The sequence below is a fragment of the Poecile atricapillus genome, chromosome 2, assembly GCF_030490865.1.
Source record: "Poecile atricapillus isolate bPoeAtr1 chromosome 2, bPoeAtr1.hap1, whole genome shotgun sequence".
NCBI lineage: Eukaryota > Metazoa > Chordata > Aves > Passeriformes > Paridae > Poecile > Poecile atricapillus.
Genome location: NC_081250.1, coordinates 45325192 through 45347291, shown reverse-complemented (window position 1 = coordinate 45347291; position 22100 = coordinate 45325192). Strand labels below are relative to the sequence as shown.

At 35.7% G+C, this 22100-nt stretch overlaps 1 protein-coding gene across 1 annotated transcript in view; it reads right to left on the bottom strand.

Moving 5' to 3' along the window:
• ULK4 (unc-51 like kinase 4) overlaps positions 1 to 22100 on the bottom strand; it is a 213386-nt gene that overhangs the window by 58335 nt on the left and 132951 nt on the right. The window contains exons 34-35 of the mRNA XM_058833617.1: positions 6884 to 7050; positions 3573 to 3671 (exon numbers count right to left, since the gene is read on the bottom strand). Coding sequence (XP_058689600.1) covers positions 3573 to 3671; positions 6884 to 7050 — 266 coding nt within the window. The remainder of the gene's footprint in view (positions 1 to 3572; positions 3672 to 6883; positions 7051 to 22100) is intronic.

Sequence of the window (22100 nt, the reverse complement as noted above, 5' to 3'; positions counted from 1 at the left end):
CAGGGATCTATAGGGAAGATGATTTTGAAAATGTACAAAATGTAAAAGCAAAACACCACTATTAATCTGCTAGCTTTACTATGCTATTCTTAATAAATATGTACAGTTTTAAATTAAAAAATAAAATATTATATTTTTACTTAAGGCCATTCTCCTACTTAAGGGAAAAAATATATATATATTCACTTCATTTTAATCTAGGATAATTGTTGAGAAACTAAATCCCCGTTCTAAAATTCTGTGCATGTAACAACATTTTCTTCTTTCCTCTGGTGTGTTTGTTTGGAGATTTTTGGCTTTCAGGATAGCTCTGTATAAGAGAATACTTCAAATATAGGATATAAACAGATGTCTCTCCACTCTGACCACAGAGCAGTCTGTATTCCTAGAGAAAGAAATAAAATTCTACAGTTATCATTCTTCTGCAGTCATTTTCATTATTCATTTTCAAATAACTTCATGTACTCTGAAAACGAAGTCTGGGCACAGCCTTAGAGACAGTGCAATATAGAGACAAAAGATACCTAGAGAAGACCATCCCATTCATCCATGTGGGCTGAGGCTTCATAATTATCCTCTTCACGTTTGGACACGTCTAACTGGACTTTCAACAGTAACATACGGAGCAAAGTAATCAGGTGCAAATATTCCCAATAATAATATAATGAGGAAATCTGCCACCAGAAGTCAAGAAAAGTTCTCTTCTGACAGTCTAGTAGACTCCAGAAATGACTGGAAGATCTACACCTAGGAACTGAATCTAGGACCTACACAAAACCAAGTTCCTTTTTATAGCTACTGTCATAGTTTCTGAAACTGTGAAAATCCACAATGAAGTGATTTCAAAGGTAATTTTTTTTTCAGTATAATGGGTACATCAAAATTAGAAGGTGTTTTGTATGTTCTACAGTTGCTGCAGGTTTCAGAATAATATTCAAATTACATTTATGTTAAGCAAAGAAACTATGCAACAAAGGTAAGTGTAATTAACTTTTAAACACAAAACTGCCAAGGAGAAGACTAAATGCTCAATTTTTTTCCTCTTGTTGATCAATTATGGTCATAATGATCTTGGGATTAACTACTGAATTCTCCATATTTGCAGCATTTCTATTTGTTTGTAATTATTTCTCCTTTAGCATTGTTAAATCTCTGAAGTTTCATCTAAATGCAATCTAGGTTTCTGAAACTTGCTTTGTTATGCCTTTAGTGACAGGCTAAATCACAACTACAGAAGGGAAAATTGATTCAAAGTTTTCGACAATTTGAAGTTTAACTCACATTGATTTTGTTGAGGGATTATTGAGAGAGAAAAACACGTAGAACTTGAGCAAAATAAAGACAAGTAAATGAGACATGGAATAATAATCAACTTGAGGGATATACATTTCAATGAAGAAAAGCAATTACTCAATGTGACTAGAAAACTAGGAACCAGGACACTAGGAAACAATGTGACTAGGAAACTTTGTAAGTGACTCTAAGAAACTATAAATATGCTAAGATAGGCAGAAATAGCAAAGCAGAGAAAATAATTTTAACTCAATATTTTAAAGTAATAATTAGTTCAAAATTTAAGACCTCCATTATCTCCAGAAAATAATGTTCATGAAGAACTGAATGCCTCAAAACAGAAATAAGGGGTTATGTAGCCACTCAGTCCAATGAATACAGAGAACAACCACTGGCAGCTTCACAGAATTTCAGTTTAGGTAGGCCTGAGGCATTTTGAGGGGTAGGGAGCGCATACATCTTGAGACATGCTCTGGACGTCACAAAGAATCTACTTCTGTTTAAAGAGATTAGAGTATAAAGCATTTTAAACAAGTGCCTCCTAAGTACTAAAATTATTCTTCCATTGCTCAGACTCTTCCAAGCTTAACAGGAAATGTTTAATACAGCAGTGGGAAAAAAAAATTTGAAAAATCAAATTTAACAAACCTAGCTGAAGTAACTTTCACAGATCCAAACACGAGAAAATCCCTCACTTACAGAATCTTTACAAAACTGAAAACAAAACAAAACAAAACAATACATATGTATGTATGTATGTATCTGTCTGTCTGTCTATCTATCCATGTAAAGAAGTGGCACTGAGGGTCTTTATCTTTTACATGTATGTTAAAATGAGAAGATTTAGAATAAGCATTTTAAACAAACCAGAATCTGCAGAAATAGAGAACAAAGCAAAAACCTACTGGTAATTTACAGCCATGCTCCTGAAATACAGGGGCAAGTCACAATCTAATCAGTACATGCTAACTATACAATTATCCTATCCTTTAATTAAAAACTTATAAAAGACTTCCAGGTGGTATGGGCTGAGTTAAAGCTTTGCCTCTAATTTTCTGTTCTTTAAAAAGTTAATATCATTTAAATTTATGACTAGTTACATTTTAAAGGAACATTTACATCTCTTCATGTCATACTATTTATCAAATATAGTGATTTAAAAAATCAATAAAAATATTTAAAATAATCTATAAAGGTGAAAAATTAAACAGTTGAAATTCAGTCACTTTGTTTTAGGTCATTCAGAGAACATTTCCAAAAAGCCTTTATCAATAGCTGGTTTAAATAAATTCATCAAAGGAAGACTTAGCACCACATATAATGCCAAAAAGTAATAATAAAAGGAATCACACATTTCCCTAAAATAGATGACAGACAGTGCTAAAGATAGTAGAAGGATCTCAGTGCTGATACCACAAAATAGCCTGGAATCCTCTATTTAAATGGAAAAAAAGGGGTCTGGAAGAGAACACAGTGAATCTGAAACACCTCTAAGTGAAATAACCTGGAAAGGACACTGTGATACACTGAAATTCTCACATACCATTTTAATGGATTTATGTTGACTAAAAGGCAGATGCAGCCTCTAAAAGCACTGTCCAGCTGAACAAGCATTGCTCTACTACAAACCATTACACACAGAGTAAATATAGATCTCTGTATGACAGAGGTTGAGCTGATGGGATGCATTAGGGTCACAATGCAGCACTCTGCTGAGATTTCAATGCAGTGCTGTGACATCTAGTAAGCCCTGGAAAGGACTGCAGACACACTTCAAAGATGTTTACAGATCACCAGGGACCACTCCCACTCATAAATCCCTCAGGATCATGTTGAAATAAAACAAAGCCCTTGAGAAAACTCAGAAGGCTCAAACCCCAGAAAATAATATTAAAATGCATCACTTGCTACAAACTAATTTTGCATTTACTGACTTTTCTAAAGGAAGCAGTACTATTAGCTTCAAATTTTGAATGCCATCCTTTCCCTATGCAGTGGTGATTAGTCCATTGTGAAGGACTAAATGTTGGCTATACATATGTATCCAAACTGAGAACCTGCAGTCTGCCCCTCATCCCACTTCTATGTTCTGAACAATCAGACTTACTCTGACATCACTGGTAACCTGCAAGTCACTGTGACATGTAACTTCTTACAAAGTGTTAGAGGAGCTCATAAACAATTAAAAACCAGTAAACAGAGCTCTAATATATCCAATTCAGTTGCATAATTCCAACTTCAGCAATATTCCATAAGGTTACAAACAACCAAACTCTCACCAGTTGAATAAGTCGACTAATCAGGTCCGTCAGGGGTTTATTGATAAGCAGAAGGTCTTCAGCAGCCTGCGTGTCCCCTCCTGCACCAGATTTCTGTGCCTTAACAAGAGAGGAAAGAAATCAAAAGCAACCTTGGTGATTGTTCTGAGGAACAAATTAGGTCCATTAAGTGGTTGAAGTGTGAATGAAGTTTGAAGATTTATGCACTCTTTTCTAGTTAAGTATTCCTGGGCTCCCAATGAGCAGTTATGCTTCCTCTGTGGCAATAAGCACAAAGCAAAGGGGCCCCTGCTGTTGTGCCATTCTGAACAGGCTGAATATACTGACCTGCATGACATTTCCTCAGCAAAATGCAATAAAATGTATCTGCAAAAGATACCTCAAACCAAGATAATCAAGGTGACTGAAAATTTAGGATCCTCAGCAATATTGTCCAATTTTGCCTGTCTGCCTTATCCTGAAATATTCACAATATATTATAATTTAAACTATTTCTGAAATAGGAATAATAACATCTTCTAGTAATAAGATCAGTTACTACTTGTAATACCACTGTCATGCCCCCATGATCAAAATATACTACTATCCTAGACAGTGCTACTTATGACCAATCTCTGCCCCAGGGCTCCTGAAAGGTTGGCTTGCAGGATTTTTCATTTTACGTCATTACCTTGAACCAGCTTTGGACCATGACCCTATACTGTCAATCTGCTAGAGAAAAAAAAGTAAACATTTTGTCTAAAGAATTTATTTTAAAATATTTTGTGTTGTGTTCCATTTGTAGCTCAATCCTAAAAATCACTGTCCAAGTGTAATACTTGGAGGTTTTCATTTGGTTAAGTGAACAGAGGAGCAAATTTCCTGAAACAAGTGCCACTCCTGCTCAAACTCCACTGCTGATACTTATGAGTTGAAAGGATAATGCCTTTCTTCTGGACAGAATTTCTAAATAAAAAAGAACTGAAGAGCTGTTTCTCCAGGCAATAAGTCACATTGGTATTCTGTCTCTGAGACTCACAACAATGACCTGGAATGCTGAAGTTCAAGAAGGACAAAAAGTGCAGAGAAGACAAAAAATTGAATGTTTCCATTAATAAAGAAAGGGAAGTAAGCCACCTTAACTTCAGCAAAATTTAAAACAGCTTTTTCTTGTTAGTAATGGATGAGAGGACAGACACCTTTCATCAAGAATCTTTGACTACGTTCTTTAACTTTATTAGTGTCTTTGCAAAGAGAATGAACACTAGCACTAAAGAAACTATATGTGTATACGAAGGATACACATGATACCATTGTTAAACCTACATTAAGTTCTAGAATCACATAATCACAGAATGTAAGGAGTTGGAATGGATCTTAAGGATCACCTAGTCACACACACACCTTGCCCCAGGCAGGGACACATCTCACTGGGTTGTTCATGGTCTTATCCAACCTAGCTTTGAACACAGCCTCTCTGGGCAACCTGTGCCAGAGTCACAAAATTGAGTCCATAAATCAAATTGAAATTGCAAATTCTTTTCAGCTAATATGGATCACTTCTGGGACATATGATAAAACTTCTCCAAAACAGACATGCAAAATAATCTGAAAGTATTTGGACCACAAAGAGCAAATTCTTCTCCTGAACCTAGCATGAAGCACTTAAGTGCAATGGAAAAGTGACATGTATTGCCTATGCAGCTGGATAAGGTTATCACTTTACACATAAAATAGTTAAATAAAAAGGGTTCAAGTGAAGGTACTACCATCTGTAAAAGACAACTTAAGCTTCAGAAATAGATAATAGGAGATTTGATTCTGTTTTACAAGTTCTGATTTAGATGGTATCTTATTCAAAACATCTCATTAAAACTAGTTCAAGAATAATATTAGTGATGCATTTAGTAACACGTGAATAGTGGAATACTATGTAGCCAATAACTGATGGCCACCATTCAACAGGGTATATGTACTGATGCAGAACTCTCAAGGGTCCTGTGATGAGTATTGTCAAGCCCATAAGCCAAGACAAGTAAGACCATTGTAAAGTTAATATTATATGGGCACAGAATAGACCTATGCTTCAAAACTCAGTTTTCCAGCTGCTCCTTGTCACTCATTAGCCTTCAAGAGCAAAGCAAAGTTTATCTCTTTACTTTGACAAGAGATAAACAAAATTAGAGCTGGAGTTTCAGTGCATCAATCAACTGTTGTATTCAAATAAAGCCAGAACAGAATTTGGCTTCGAACTAAGAGATTTAATTTTAAATCTAAATAAAAAACGTCAATTCAGTATTACCAATCCATGTGCAAGATTCTCTCTTCTCATGTATCCTCTAGAATAATTTGCCTCACCACTTCTTTATGGAGTGTAAGTACAGAATTCAGCTCTCTGTGATTACACAGAGTGATGCCAAAAAAATACGACAGTAAGAAATTAGCCTACAAAATTTGATCTATGAAGTAATTCTAAGATGAAAATATCATTACAGAACCTGCTAATAGAGAACTTAAGACAAGGTATTGTACTATCACACATGTAAACCAAACATAAAACCTCACAGTGCAATTGGTTCATAACATAGATGCTTGTGTAAATCAATGTGAAAAAAGAAAAAGGCTCAATTTTCAACACCAACCTCTTATATTAAACCTACTTAAGAAAACACTCCCCACAAAATACAAAAAAACCAATCCTGCCACCACAAAACCCTGCAAACCGAAAAAGACAGACCGAAAACAAAAAAACAACCAACCCACAGAGGAGGGCCTCTGGGGACTAAAGAAGCCATGTCCTGAAAGATATTACAACCTATCTGCAATCTTTCAAATCTCCATCTTTTAGATATATTTCACCTAACAGATATCTTTTCTTCAGTGAATAATCCCAAGAACATAAAAAAACTAACATGAAGAGTACATGTTGTTTGCAGCGCAAACACACAAGTCAATTCCACTTGACTTGTCAATTCCATTTTTAACTTAAAAATTTGGCAGATCATCTAAAAAGAAAAGCAGTATTTGATAGATGTACATCACATCTAAAAAATTATAAATGCTTTTCCTTCATAGAGGGTATGTGAAATTTCTTTGAATTGTATCTTTTTGTGCTCCATTTTTAAGGAGCAGGATGTCTTTTTTGGAGGAGGAAGTCCCACCAATGCCATGACTTGCAATAGTTCAAACAGAAACTTGGAAGACAAACTGAGTTTTCACCATACTAAAAGTTCCATAAAATCAGAATAGTGGGAGTCTTGTTATTAAGGATAATAGGAAGTTATCTAAAAAATTGTTTAAGAGAGTAAAGTCCTCATGAATAAATCCCATACCTGCAGGGTCTGGCGCACAATGTTTGCTGTATACATCAACATGCATTGTAAAATGTCAAGTAAGGACAGGAGCAGCACATTTGCTGTCTTGGTGCTCCTTTTATCATCTGCCTCCAAGAACAGGGCCATAGCTTTTATTAAGAGATTACAGACGTGATGAACCAGTCCTATATAGAAAGTGAGAGAAAAAAAACAGAGAAAAAATAAACAGGATATCAGAAAAAGAACAGTGTAGAAGGTGACCTGGATAAAAATAATAGATTATGATAAAAACAAATTTTACATACTTTATAAATATTTATTACATTTCCTCTTTTTCTCCATTACTATAATTACCTCCTCTCCTGTTCTGTTTGGACCAGGTAATGAAGAGAGTTAAACTGATACAATCAAATTTGCTAATTGCATAGATTCATTAAATTAAAACCTATTTTTAATCCTAAACTTTTCTTCAGCATGCTCACAAGTCTCTTTCACAACACCCCTTATCGAGAGTGCTACAAAGTGACATTCAAGGTGGAACCTAGAGCTTGGCTGAGCCAAAAGTTTCTTAACTGTCCTGTCAATTAGAACCTTACCTATAGAATCAAATAGTGCCACGCTTAACAAAAAATATATTCAGAAAAGCATTATAAATGAAATAGTCCATACTATATTAAAATGTTAATATTTGTTTTACTCATGGTAGTAAAAACTTTCCTGAAAATATCTTCTTGTTTTGAAGGGGTTTCTTTAAGCTCCTTTAGAATTCAGTAACATCAGCCCCTGTAGCTTACCTAACCGCAAATCAATTGACATAGCAGAAAAATATAATCCAATTCAAGGCAATATTGATTCAATTCAGAATCTTTCTTACTTTCAAATACAAAGTGGCTGAGTTCATTATATTTGATCTTAATCTATTTCAGATTTTCATAAGGTAAGAAACACTTTGTTTCTCAACAAAACCATAATATCTTTGCAAACCATCTTTTAAACTTGCAATTTGTTATGCAGTCACTTGGCTGCACATATGTAGTAACACTGCAGTGGATCAGTTTATTAGCTTCTAGTCCTAATGACTGTCAAAAAATGACTTAAGTATTTCACTGATTTCAAGGAAGTAAGTTGTTGTATATATTTCTACAAACATCAACACACAATATGAGACACTTAGAACATATTACGTGCTTACACCATTCAGCTTCTGAGGACAGTGAAACCTTTGGGGATTTGAACTATTTTAGCTTTGAAATATACTCCATTAATTAATTAAACTTCCTACAAAATATTTTCTTCTCCTATTCCTCACTGTTAATACTTTCCTCAGGAATTTAAATTCATTTCATTTAGAATACAGTTATGGTTCTGGAACATTAAGACTTCGCTTACATCTCACATTTTCTGTGGTTTTATGATTACTAGCATTATTCTTTCACAACAGTTTATTGATGGATGACAGCTCAGGACAAGCTTTGAATTTCCTGGAGTTTTGTCTAAATAAAAAAAGCTCTCAAAATGAAAAAATTCTAATCTCACACATTTAATTTCCTTCTTTTTTAGAGTGAAATTTCTGCTGCAGTTCTGAGCACCTCATACAAAAATCAGATAGCATACATCTGACAGTCACACATTTAAGTGATGTCACCAATACCCACCAAGAAGAAAAAAGACAGACATAATTGCATGTCTACCCAATACAAAACTTGTGGTTAGTCTGTGACTATTTTCAACAGAATAAATCAGAATAAAGAAACAGTCCAGTAAGACTTGGTCCCTATCAAAGTGAAGTCTGAAAAATTGCCTGCAGGGATATGACCAAGTACACATTGTTTCTCCCTGTATATGGCCACAAAACCAACAGCCACATCAAAATGAATGAGTCATCCCATTCTTTCCAGATGGCTTACAAATAACCCTTAGGACGGTGACTTGGAGATGAATGCTGAGAAGGCCACTTTCATAAGCAGGCATTGCATTGCATGCATCATCATTAAGAATTTTTTAGGAGGTAGTCACTTACAACACTAAGTAGGGGAATGACTAGTAGTGAACAAAACACCAGGCTCCATGTGATCTGCAATCCTTTTGCTTTCAGCTTTGAACAGAAACACTTGCTTATTCCCTTGGCTGTACCAGACTGTCTCAGAGTCTCAGAACTCATTTCTGTTGTTTGGTGAATAAGGAGGTGAACCAAACACTCAACCTTCTCCCCATCCATTGAGATATGAATAATGTAATTACCTAGTTTTTATTGTCTTGAAGTGATTACATCCTAAGGGTATGTGCATTAGCATTCTTGCCTCCAAACATCTGATATACTCAGGTCTACCTAGGTAACTAAAACATCAGAACTAACGAATTTCAATTAGGTAGATACACGCTCACACAGACCTATATGTACAAAGATATGCAAGCCAAATTTGAAAATTTTGAGGGGAAAAATTTTTTTTTACTTAAAATACTTCTAGAATATTTAGCACATCCAAACTTATAATAAAGATACTAGAATAAGACACTGCTGCACCTAACATACTGCATGATTCATACAGAAACCTGACAAACATTTGGTTACACAGATAAAAGCAAAAGACTGACCTCTTGGCCAAGTAAATAAAGTTCCAGACATACTCTTTAAAATACTTCATCATGTCACAACAAAATGAAAATTGGAGGCCACAGTTGTAGACATGTAAATATACTCCTTGCTTACACCACAAGCCAAAGTACACACATTTTGTGCTCAGAAGAGAAATTTGGGAAGCTGTTGTAATTTACAGTGACCATGACAAAACTCCATAGCAGTCTAATGGCCTTGACCACTGGCACTGTAACCAGTTTGCTCAAAAGGCAGCTATAAAGATCAAGACTGACATGTTTCAGCATTCAAAAAATTGAATTGCAAAACAGATAGTTTGGAAAAAAAGTATGCAATTTTACAAAAAGGAAATTGAATTCATAATTCAGTAAATCATAATATAAAAATCACATACGGATGTCTAAGTTCCAGAAGATACCTTGAAGGTTTTCTCTCAAATTTTACAACAGATTAAAGAAAAACAATTTAATTCCCTAAATAAAGCCTAAACCAATATGTATCTTTAAAACTTTCAGACACTATATTTCAGAGTCATATATAACAGACATAGGTTTCTTATGCATAAATTCCCAACTCTTGATTGGAAAGTGAAATAGGCTCTGATTGAAAAGGCACACACTTCATGCACTCCCGAACTTTGCAAGTGATGGATCTGAATACAAAATCTGTAGCATAGAGGAGATGCAAACCAAATCCACTTGAGGAAGGTTCTTCTACTTGGACAAGCAACCTACATTCAAGTATTCTGGTGCTTCCAAGTATATTGGAATAGTCCACCCTCTCAAGAGAAAGCTGTTAGCGACAGTTTACATGGATGAAAGTAATGCATTACAATTTCTTTCAGCTAGGTATTTCCTAGTAGGAGAGTTAAATAAAACCTTATGATTTAACCTATTGCCGAATTTTTTAGTTACTCTATTAATTTGCATATTTCTGCAAACAAAATATATCACACTGTATTGTTTGTAGCTTTAGTTATAGCATTAATTTAGTACAACATTAGTCATGCCTTATATTTATCTGTAAAAGGAGGACATGCAAACTATCAAGCCTCACTGCAGTTCTTGGCTTCAAATTTTGTGAAAAATAAGGCAAAAATTGCATTTTGTATTAGAATTATTGTATTTATAAATTAACATAACTGGAATTAAACAAAGAACCTTTTCTAACTGTGGTCCAAGATTTATAATATGTCTTGAAAGGACTGTATCCAAAATTTCTAGCCATGGATTTATAGCACTTGACAAGCCCAGTATTCAGAGCAGAACAGAGACCCCTTCAATGAACTGAACATGTAGCTAATAGTGTTTTATGAATGTGGACTGTGATGACTATGCTTGTGTTTTACACACCTTTCAAAAGATAAAAGGAGTCTTTTGGCCCATGATACAGCTAATCGGACTGAATATGCCATGATACCTTCTGGAATGAAAGCTGAGAGGAGATTTTTTATTCTCACCTATTAGTAAGATGGATAAAGGAAAAGAAATCTTCACTTCCAAATCATACGAAACATCAAAGGACAGTCTAGGAAGCAATCTTCTAGGCAATCCTTTCATGCCTACCAGCAATTACAGCATTCAACAAACCTGTCTGCTTCAAGCTGAAGAAAATGTTAGAGCAGGTGCACTTCCTCCGAACAATGCTACTGTGCAGCCAAGCAGCCAGCAGCAAAACCCTCAGTCCAGCAAAAAAGCTTTCTCTTTGTTCCTCTCTGCACATTGCTCTCTGGAGAGCCATTTTTCCCATTAGTACCACACCTACACAACTGACTCCCCAGGGATATCACCAAATGTACATGCATTAGACTTTTTTTTCCTTCTTTTACTTACAGAGTGGACCAACAATATTGTCAGATTAAATAGAAAGCATATTTTATAATCTTTTAAATTTTAATGCTGAAACTCAAAAAATATTGCTAAGAAGAAACACAGGACTGTAAAGATTCTTTCACACAGGAATAAGTGAAAGTACCTGAACACTTAAGATACTCCACGATGACATAAATATTCTTCATAAAATCTTATTTACCAACATAAATCTGGGACTCAATTTGCATTCTTTGCATCACAGCATTACTACTTAAGCTTTCCTGTACTGAAGAACTGAAAATAGGTGACATAAAGGAAAAGGTATCTCTAGGGTAATGGCATTTTTAAAAAAGGCTCATTGCTTTTAGTGTTATTCCTGTTCTTTATTTGTTACTATTTATGTTTTAGGAACTACTTGTGTTAGTACTAATACTGAGGTAAGAATAAACTAGGATAGAAAATTAGATCATCAATGTTTTCAAAATTTTGTGAGTTGTGAATGTTACAACAAGTGGAAAAACAATGATTTGGCTGTTGAGCAGATCAATTGCATGACTGCTGCCCTGAAAATCATTTTGTATTCTGATCTTAAAAATGAATAGTGTCTAAAGAAGAACATTTTGTGAATTCTGACTAGTCTGTTCCTAGAACTGGTAGAATGACTGGACATTTTATGACTGAAGAAAGAATTACTAGGTTTAAGGGACAAAAATCTCATTTGAATTTGTCACAGTGAAGTGGTCAAGTCTCTTCAGAGCTTCACTTCGTGGGAAGAGTGGCTCAGCTTTTTCTATAACAAAGAATGTAGGGCATTCACCAACGGTGCCCAAGCAGGCAGTCCTTCCCACACACACAAGAAAATGGATGTGGAAAGGATTGTGACAACCAGGGAAGAAAAGCCAGTTATCACCTTCACTACAGCTAGGTCAAAGGTAGACTGGGAGATTCTGTATTATTTTGAGTGTGACTGCCTGAGAGAAATAAAGACCTGACATTCTAAGAAACAATATGCTTCTGCTTCAAGTCAAAGCACGACATACCTCTACTTTTTCCTGGAGTGGCAGTGTTTAGCTGTTATTGTTAGAAGGCAGTTTAGAGGTAGCAATTTTCTCCTGTGAAAAAAGATTGCACAATTGGAGACTCCCCAGGGAGTCAAACTCTTATGAACCTAAGAGAATCCCACCAACCCAGAAATCAGCTTTTTTCCATAATTTAATCTATGGATCAAACATGGAGTTGATTAAGACCAGCAAGTGTATAGATTAACCAACTAAAAGATAGAAAACCAGGTGGATTCCCTCATAAGAAAAAGTATCTGGCTGCAATAAAGGATAGTAAAAATGCAACTTGAACAACTTAGAAATAATAAAATCATGTACTGTTGAATATGCTTGACTGGTCAATAATAAAAATAATAGAATATAACAAATTAGTTCAGCTAGGCTAGACTGTGGTTGTTGTCTGTGAAAAGACATGGTTAGAATGCCATACACAGAGGATGAGTACTTCTGAAAGTATTATCACTGATACCTTGAGAGTTCCTGATTTGTTGCTACTTTTGAACATGAAAAAATAAAATAAGAAAAAGGAAAAAGTTTCCCATCTGTGATAAAATTTCAACTGAATTCAGTTTTTTGTGTCAGATTGACTCAACCATTATATAATTAATTCAGAAAAGACATCCAAGATGTTTGAAACAGTTCACAGCACATATGGGTACATAGCCTCAAAGTTCTGAAGACGGGGGGTTTTGTTCTAGTCAAGACTTACCAAGAGAGTCCTCATTCCTAGGAGTACAGTTCATTGAACATGAACATGAACTTGTTCAACAGGGATGGAATGAAAGATCAGAAAGTAACTTCTCTCGGAAAACAATTATAAGAACATTCAAATGCTTTCTAGTCATATCAGAACTAGTATATTTTTTTTCTACAATTTTGTGTGAGTGAGTACTACATAACTATGGACTGTAAGAACATCCAGGAGACCTATTCACAGAGTTGACAAGAAATTAAGAGTGTCTTATGTGAACAGCCAATTTTGATTTGTTTGGATACCATACTGCTGGCACCCTAGTTTGCCTGAAGCAGCTTCACACACTTGAATGACCCTTTTAGTTGGAAAAGCTGGGGAGGAATAGAGGTGGATATAATACAGTGGCTTCCCAGGGTATATGTTTAAAATACTTCTGTCACCAACCATGCATATATTAAACACCTAACTTGCATTCTTTTCATGTGGATTTAAGCATTTTTGTTGCTACAGTTTTATAATTTGTCAATTGTGCAGTATTTTCAAGCACAACCTTGCATCATAAAATACTAAAAATTAAATAAACCAAGATTGCAGTGAGATAAAATCATGTTGCTTGGATTGACTATCATTGCTATTATTAAGCAAACTGTAGCAACTCTGTAAGCAAACTCTGTTTTCAGTTAGATGTCTCCACACATGTCAGAGATACATTAGAACTTGTGGTTCATTTTATAGAGCACAATAATTCTACAGCATGCTGTACTTCAAGTCAAACCCCAATACATCCTATTTCATTCTTACAAGGTGTTAACTAAAATAAGGTCCCTTGGTTTTGTCAGACAGAAGGTAGATGATGCTTATAAGATTTTCCAAACAGGTTTTAATGATCTGCATGAGGAACAAGAATATCCAATAGGACACTCCTTGAGAGACAACCGACTTGAAAACCTCCTTTAAAGCCTGTTTGAGATATTAGCAGTTGTTGTTGCATAGCTACATGAAAGAACTTCTGCTTGCACACTGCGAGTTAATATATAGTGTATATTTTTTTTAGAAAAAACAAAGACTGCATGAGGTCTTCAAATAAATGGCAAAAGCTAGGCAAAGTTCTTCACTAAATTAAATCTATTATTTGTGTAAAATTAGGAATGCTGTGCATTCAGCAAGATTTGAAGTCAATAAAGATTCAGTAAAGACTTTTGACTTACTGCTCTGAAAGATCATGTCTGCAACAATTACCATGTGATAAAATACAGCAGAATTTATATCCTGGGCTTAATTTAGAACTAGAAATTCTTCTAAAGAGATTTCTATTTTAATAATAGACTTTCTGTCACACAAGATTAAACCCTGTTTATCTCCTTGAAATATCTTAACACACTTCTGCTTTGACATCAACTTTCCCTTCTACCAAAATCCTTGAGAGACCACATTCAAAGTTAGAGAGCTGTCTTTTTAACAAAACCCATACAGACCAGATGTGAACAGCCTCAGAATGCAGATACAGCCCTAAACTGTTGTCACAAGCTGACAGCACTCAACAGCTTTGAATGACATTACCAGCACTAATTGCTCTAGCTTGGCCTTCAAGAGGCCCTGGGCTGGGATTGATAAGGACAAATGAACCTTGGCTTCAGAAAATTCTCTGAAATTTTCAGTTCTAAATTGCAGAAATAAACCATGGTTGAATACTGTTCCCACACATATTCAGCAAATGATAAGGGTAAAAGCTCTACATTTCTCTACTTAAAAGTCATGCTCCGTAAGAAAATATATTAAATATTTATTCCTATTGGTCTATTTACATCTGTCTGCCATAGATGAAACCATAGAGTAGAAGTACTTGGTTTTTTAAGTGAGTCTTTTACTATTGTTATAACTGTACAAAAGAACAAGAGCAAAGGCTAGAGTATCCACTAAGTGGAATTTGCTGCTGGTTATTACAACCGAATTGAATCTATGCCACCATTTCCTGTAACATCCTGTGTTATTCATCAATTATGTTTACAACAGAAATTAAAGCAGACAACTAGTAATTGCAACTGTCCAAGGTGGCCTTTGTGTATTTGTACTTAAATGATCAAAGGGCTTAAACAGAGGTCAGGATGTCACATGATAGCAAATCTGGTTTAGCCATTATGACCAGATTATATTTTGTAGCCCAAAATTACATTTGCCTTAAGCATACTCTGTTACATCAACTGTTTTCCAAATAAGTGTTGGGATAACTTTGACCAGCAGACCCCTTTATTTGCTATCATATGACCATACCAATAATGACACACCTGATTAAATCTCTAAAATCTAACCATTGACTATTCGTTTCAGATTATGCTATCCTTCTTGTTAACTGGCTCAGACATATGTCTTGTATTGTTTGCATAGTATGCTTTTTCTACCCTGACCTATCCATGATTTTCAACCTTACCGCTAGGAGCTGGAACCCATCACACTGTGATCATGCTGTCACAGGCTATATGCTAGCTGTGCCAGAAATGCTCTACCTAATACTTGATATTAGTACAACCTAGGTCAACAGGGCCCTCATTTTCTGTCAGCACAGCTACCTGATCCCAATTATCTTGACTTCAAAAGACTACATTGAGTTAGGTCAGCTGGTACTAGAGCTCAGCTTACTTAATCAAGAGGCTCAGCAAGAACTGTAAGAAGCAGTCATAGCTCTGAAAGAACTGCAAGCCTGTGTGTGCTTGACTTCTGTGCTCCATACCTCCTTCCCCTATTTCAGTAGGATCCATACAATGGGAACATGGGTCTAATGGCACTGTGTTGTGGATAACTTCTACCTTTTTTATACAGGTAGCTGTTGCTGGGAGTAGTGAAGCCTGTGCCCATATGTTAACAGATTGACTTAGACTCCTGGCAAAACTTCTGCATAAACTCTGGAAGGAGATCACAGAGAATGGTTTGGCCTATTAGACTGTCTTGGTCCAAACCACAAAGTTGTAAAAAAAAACCACTGAACTATACTGCCCTCCCCAGCAACAATCTGAATCCTGCTGCTAATCCAATGCTTTAACTGAGAATCTGAACACTGGTTTGTTCAAGGACAACCAATTTCTTCACAAGTAAAGAAGAAGTTAAGAACAATGATAAAACTACAGTGAGAGAGATGGCCACAGAAAAGGGTGATTTAGACAGCCAGGATTTATGTGTGAAGATGTGCAACAGAATAGCAGGAAAAACTTCGTATGCAAGCACAGGTTTAGTACTGGTTTAGTACTGGTTTTGGCGTGGATAGAGTTAAATTTCTTCATATTAGTCCACAGGGGCTCTGGTTTGGTTTTGGTGTTGAATACAGTGTTGATAAAACAAGGATGTTTTGGTTATTGTTGAGCAGCACTTACATAGAGTTGAGGGCTTTTCTACTCCTCATCACACCCATTAATAAACAGGTTGGAAGTGCACAGAAGTTGTGAGGGCACACAGCTCACCAGTAGGATATTCCACACCATATGGCATCATGTTCAGCAACAGAACTGAGGGGAGGTTGGCAGGGTGGATGCTGCTCCCAGACTGTCTGGGCAATATTTAGTTGGTGTTAAGCAATTGTTTTCATTTGCATCACTTGTTCTTCTTGCATTTATTTTTCTCTCTCTCTGGTTTGTTTGCTTGGGTTTTTTTCTCCCTTTTCCTTAGAATTTTAAAATTTTTTCTTATATTTTTAATTATTAAAGTACTTATATGTCAACACACAAGTTCTTTCCCTCTTTTTTATGCCTACAATTCTCTCTCCTCACTGGAGGAGAGCTAATTGAGTGGCTGAGTGGTGGTCAGTCACCAGCCATGGCTAATCCATGACTGTACCTTTTCCTTTTGCTCTACCATGCCTGCTGTCTTGCACACTGGTGTTTTTTAGGCATTAATGTACTTACATGGTCACAGTAGGTTTACTGTAAGTAGGTCTACTGAACTTGCTTCATATCAAGGAGCCTTCACCATCCTGCCCCAGGTTGTGCTTCATGTGTCACTTCTTATGTTCCCTGGGCAGTCCCACTACGCACCTACATCTCACTACACATCTATATTTCTCTTTCAGCCTGCTTATTCCCAGACCACTGATTCTAGAAAGCCAGTTCAGGCAAAGAAATTCAGCTTGACAAGATAATGGGGGTGGGGAGAAAAGGGGAATTTGCAGTGAAGGACTAATGCTCCTTTGCTCCTCCCCCCCATGTTATCCCAAGTGAAGTGACAAACATTAAGGATAAAGGATAAAATTTAACAGTAGCTTGAAACAATGAAGTAATATACACAGCATTTTCTAAGACCATATACTCTGCAACAAATTCAACACAGGTCACTGCTTCCATCTAGCATTCATGACTGTAATAGACATCCTACAGAATAGTGGTATCATGGCACATTTAATACAGTTTATGCAAAGAAAGACTTCTGCTTCAGAGAGATAGCATGTCAAACAGATGTAGGGATGTCCAACATGTTTCATTACAGGAATGCACACTTTTCCAGATGGAACCAATATGCAGTTCCTACCAGTAAGTAGATGAGACGTGCTCAAAACTTTTACTCTCCTCTGTTCAAGCTAGCTTGTTCTTTGCCTTTGTTCATCGACATTTTTAGAAAGAGAGAACTGACTAGCCAAAATGAAGACTGTTTTTAGGGAGAGGGACTTTAGAAGTAAGCTAGAAAAACTGAAGCCTGGACCTAGTCAATCTGAATCTATCTCAAGTCAATGCAGCCCTGTGGGCAAGCTGGAGGACTCTCTGGAACTGGACTGTCAACAAATTATGCAAGAAACTTGACAGAAGCTGCAGCAAGTCAACACCAGAAATGAGAGGCATATACAGTTAAATTTTCAAGACAAACTATTTCAGGGCACGTAGAGTTCAAAGATTTTGCACTATTTGGCCTGCCAGAATACTGCACTGAACTGGGAGAGTGACTACAATTCAGCCTGGGATCCTGGATGTCACACTAGCCAGATCCAGGGAACCAAATTAGGAAGTTACTTCCAGGAGTTGTCATTTTAAGCTTTCCAGATGTGTTACTGTAGCACTGCATATTGTGCAGGACTGCAAGTATACCTTACATGAACACAGGTTTTCTCTCAGGGTGCAACAGAGCCCCTCAGTCAGTTCTTGCACTCAGCCCAAACTGGGTCTCTCTGCATCCAGACTGACACCATAATGGACAGACTTGGTCTCAGGGACTGCCTGACCCATTGCCTAAGCAAGCAAAATCCTGTAGGCAATGCTGTTTTCCTTATGTCTTCTGTCAAAACCTGTAAACTTACTTGATAATCTATTCGTTTGGGTATTCTATCTGCCTTTTCCTTATCTTGCTTATGACTTTTCCTCACAGTATAGACAAAATCCTACCTCTAAATTGATCTTCTGGTATTGCAGTTTGAACCACATGCTCTCTTAACAACATTCAATGTAATTTCTGAAGAAAACACATAGTAAGTAACAGTTTGAGCTTTTTTTATTCTAGTGAGATAAATAATGGCATAAACCCACAATTCATGTCATTCTGGGTTGAATGATGGGATCAAGATATATGATATCTCTCTGTGCTTATTCAACAAAAATATGTATTGGAAAACCTGTTCAGCCATCATGGACAATTTTACTGTTTTTCCAATCTTTATATAATACATATAGTAGCATTAGTTCTGCTATTATCCAGGGAAATAAGTTGTATTTCATGGCTGCATCATTGGCTAAAAACTTTATGTCACAATATGGACATGTTAGCTAGGAAATATGATCTTTTAAAAGTGTAAATAAATCCATTAACAACACTTTACTGGATTTTTTCCAAGACTCAGTGGAATAGGGATTAGAGGCTTTTGAGTAAGCAACCTGAAATATGGTAAGTAAGGAAAGAATGGCCCTCAGGAAAGACTAGACAAGTTGAAACTGAATGGATGCAGGTGAACAAGAAGTTTCTTTCCCTTATCTTTTTCAAAGGCGGGTGGTAGAGGGGAAAAAAAATCTTCCCATTTTTCTGTTCTCTTAAAAGACAGAAGACAGCTTCAGACTTTACATAAATATTCTATTTCTTCTCCCATTAATCTGAAAATTTTAAAGGGAAACACACAATGTTTTCCTTGACCAAAACGAAGGAACAACTAGCTGGTGCAGTATCTTCTAACAACATAGAGACATCTATGGAAACATTTAAACCCTATTTATAAAACAAAACTCCCCAATGTTTATCAAGTTAGGGCCTCTTTAAGAGAAAAGTAAAAGTGACTTGCTTAACGCTGAGATTGGAAACCCATGACATGTCCTCCAACACATATCTTTGCTGACAGATTTGTCTTCATAAGCCCATCTTACATAAATACCATCTTGGTTCAATTAGGAAAAAGCTTAAGCTTTTGAGATATTTTGAGATTTTTTTTTTTTTTTAAAAGCATGGACAGACAAGTTTGGATTACATTTATGAAATGTATTTTCTTAAAAAAATAAACAGCATCATCAGGTAGACATATACATTTTTGTCACAGCAATTTAAATAACCACTGTCCTTCAGCTGGAGGTTTAAACTGCACCTAAAACAGGTTCCCCCATCAGCTGAATTAGAAGAACTGAATACATGCAGATACATTGCTATAAAATATATATGATCATGTGTACAACTATACACAATATTAGTTACCCTATCAGATCTACAAGGCATTGATCAAATGCCACAGAAAAAACCTACCAGCTGAGGAGTGTTAACTTGTCTAAATAACTTGTATGAATATGTACCTGAATATATGCTGCTTTAAGATGGTGGAAAATCCATATGTAAAGACTTCCCAAGAAATTTAACTGTAGAAATGAGTTATTGAATATGAAATGCATATTAAAAGGTAACTTAAAGCATTTGGAAAAGCTAAGCTAAACAATATTATAAAACTAGATCCTGAATAGCAAAAGAGCATATCATCCTAAAAAGACTACATCTAAATGTTATTTTAGGCAAAAGTCTGAAAAAGAAAAAAAAATAAGTGGAAGAGGAAGAACATCACAGGAAAAGTCTTAAGTAATATGGACTGCTGCTTTGTATTTGTGTAAAAATTGGGAATTTCAAAAGGCTTTAAAAATGTAAATAACTTCAATTTCTCTATTATGATGTAATTCCCTTTCTGCTTTAAAGAGGAAATTATTTTCAAGTTTAATTGTCCACAAATGGTTTAAACATATCTATTCAGTACACAGTTTTCCTGAAAATAACTAAGACAAAAACATCTGGTTGCATTGGAGCTATGACAGCCATTGAAGACATTTAAAACAAAACAAATAAAAAACCCAAACCATTCTTCAAAGCAGTGAAAAACCTCATATTTCATATATCTGTCCACTAGATAGATCTGGTTCTGACAAAACCAGAACTGAACTTCTTACAGTAAGATCATACAAGTGCATTTGAAGAAGCCTTTTCCCTATGACAGAATGATTGATGTAGTTTAATTTTGTGTATAGTACTTTGCACTTCTGTGACTTTACACTTACCTCAAATTGGCATGGTACATAGCTTTCCTACTGAGACTGAACTAACTGCTAGAACAGAACATATGTGATAGCTCTACAACCTAAGGTTGTAGTAATATAGTAGCTGTATTTAAAATGTGTCTCTTTTCAAATACATAGTTACATTTTTTACTTCATCTCCTAAAATGACCTTTCAGCTCACTAATTACATCTGACAAGATACACAGGGATATCATCATAATTAAATTTAATTTATTATGCGTAACAAATAGTTTGTATTGTCAATATTTAACCTGTAACTAATATGATAGGTACATGGTTACCTAGTTGTTCATTTTTCCTCATGCTGACCAAATCACTAGTGCTAATACATATTATTTAAACTACAGTTCATGGGAATACTAGCATAATGTCAAATGAAAATTCTTGAATCAAACTGCAGGAAAAGAGGCACCTAGAGTAAATGCAAAGACCACAGTCTCTAGAGAGGAGTTAAAAAAAATACCATTTTCATGACTAAGTGGGTGAAGAGGAGCTAATGCTTTGAAGACTGAAGACAGTCCTGAGTTTGTCCTCAGGAAACCTTTGGATACCCACAACCTCAACCTGATGGGAAATCCATGCCTTTCATTTTAACAAAAAATTTTACTTTTTCAGCTTAGGTTTCTTCCTCCAAGTAGTATCAATCAGAGTACTCACTCAGCCAAAACCTTAAATCTTAAATTAGTCTAGGTATTGGATAGGTATAGAAAATATCTATTGTGGTTGGCATCTTAGAAATTTAAAGACAGTCTAGGCTTCAAAATTGCTGTATTTATTGAATTAACATCCCACCATTAAACTAAGCAGATCAGTTGTACAATCAGATGTCTGCATAAAGCTTCTCAGACTAGAATACAATGGAATGAAAGGATTTTGAATATTTTTTGTCATTATTCTGTTCTTTTCTATCAATTAGGTGTTAAAATGAGACACCTTACGTAGTTCAAGCAGCCAGCTACACTACAAGATTATCTGCTTGGTTAGCCACAGGGACAGACAGCATCAGGACCTACTCCAGCCATAGAAACACCAGTTCTCTTTTACAGTACAACACTAGAGAGACAAGATGTAACAACCTGTTGAGCCCTTATTCACTTATTTTATCCTTTGATGTTCTAGCAAGCATGCTGTGACATTTTGTGCCCTATGGGTATGATCCTCAACAAGAGGCTTGGTTCTACTTGAATGCCATAACAGTTTCTCAAACCAATTACCATTTCTATTTTCATCCTTTTCAGATGGCTGCATTGATAAATATCACAGGATGACACAGGTTATTTTTTCCTCAAAGACTTCACTACTACTATGCTATTTTGATGATACCCACGTATCTTTTATGATACTAGGCTTCTAAGTTTACCTATGTGGTGTTACACACTTCCACCTGAGTGATTGGCATTTTGGGTCAGAAAAATATGTCAATACTGCTAAAAAGCATTCTGAGCTTTGAAACATCACAGAAGAAACTTCTTCAGGCTCAGCTACCATTGACTTCACATATAAACTGTAACTCAAATGAACACAAGACACACAACACAGGTCTACTATTTTTAGATGTTCATAGA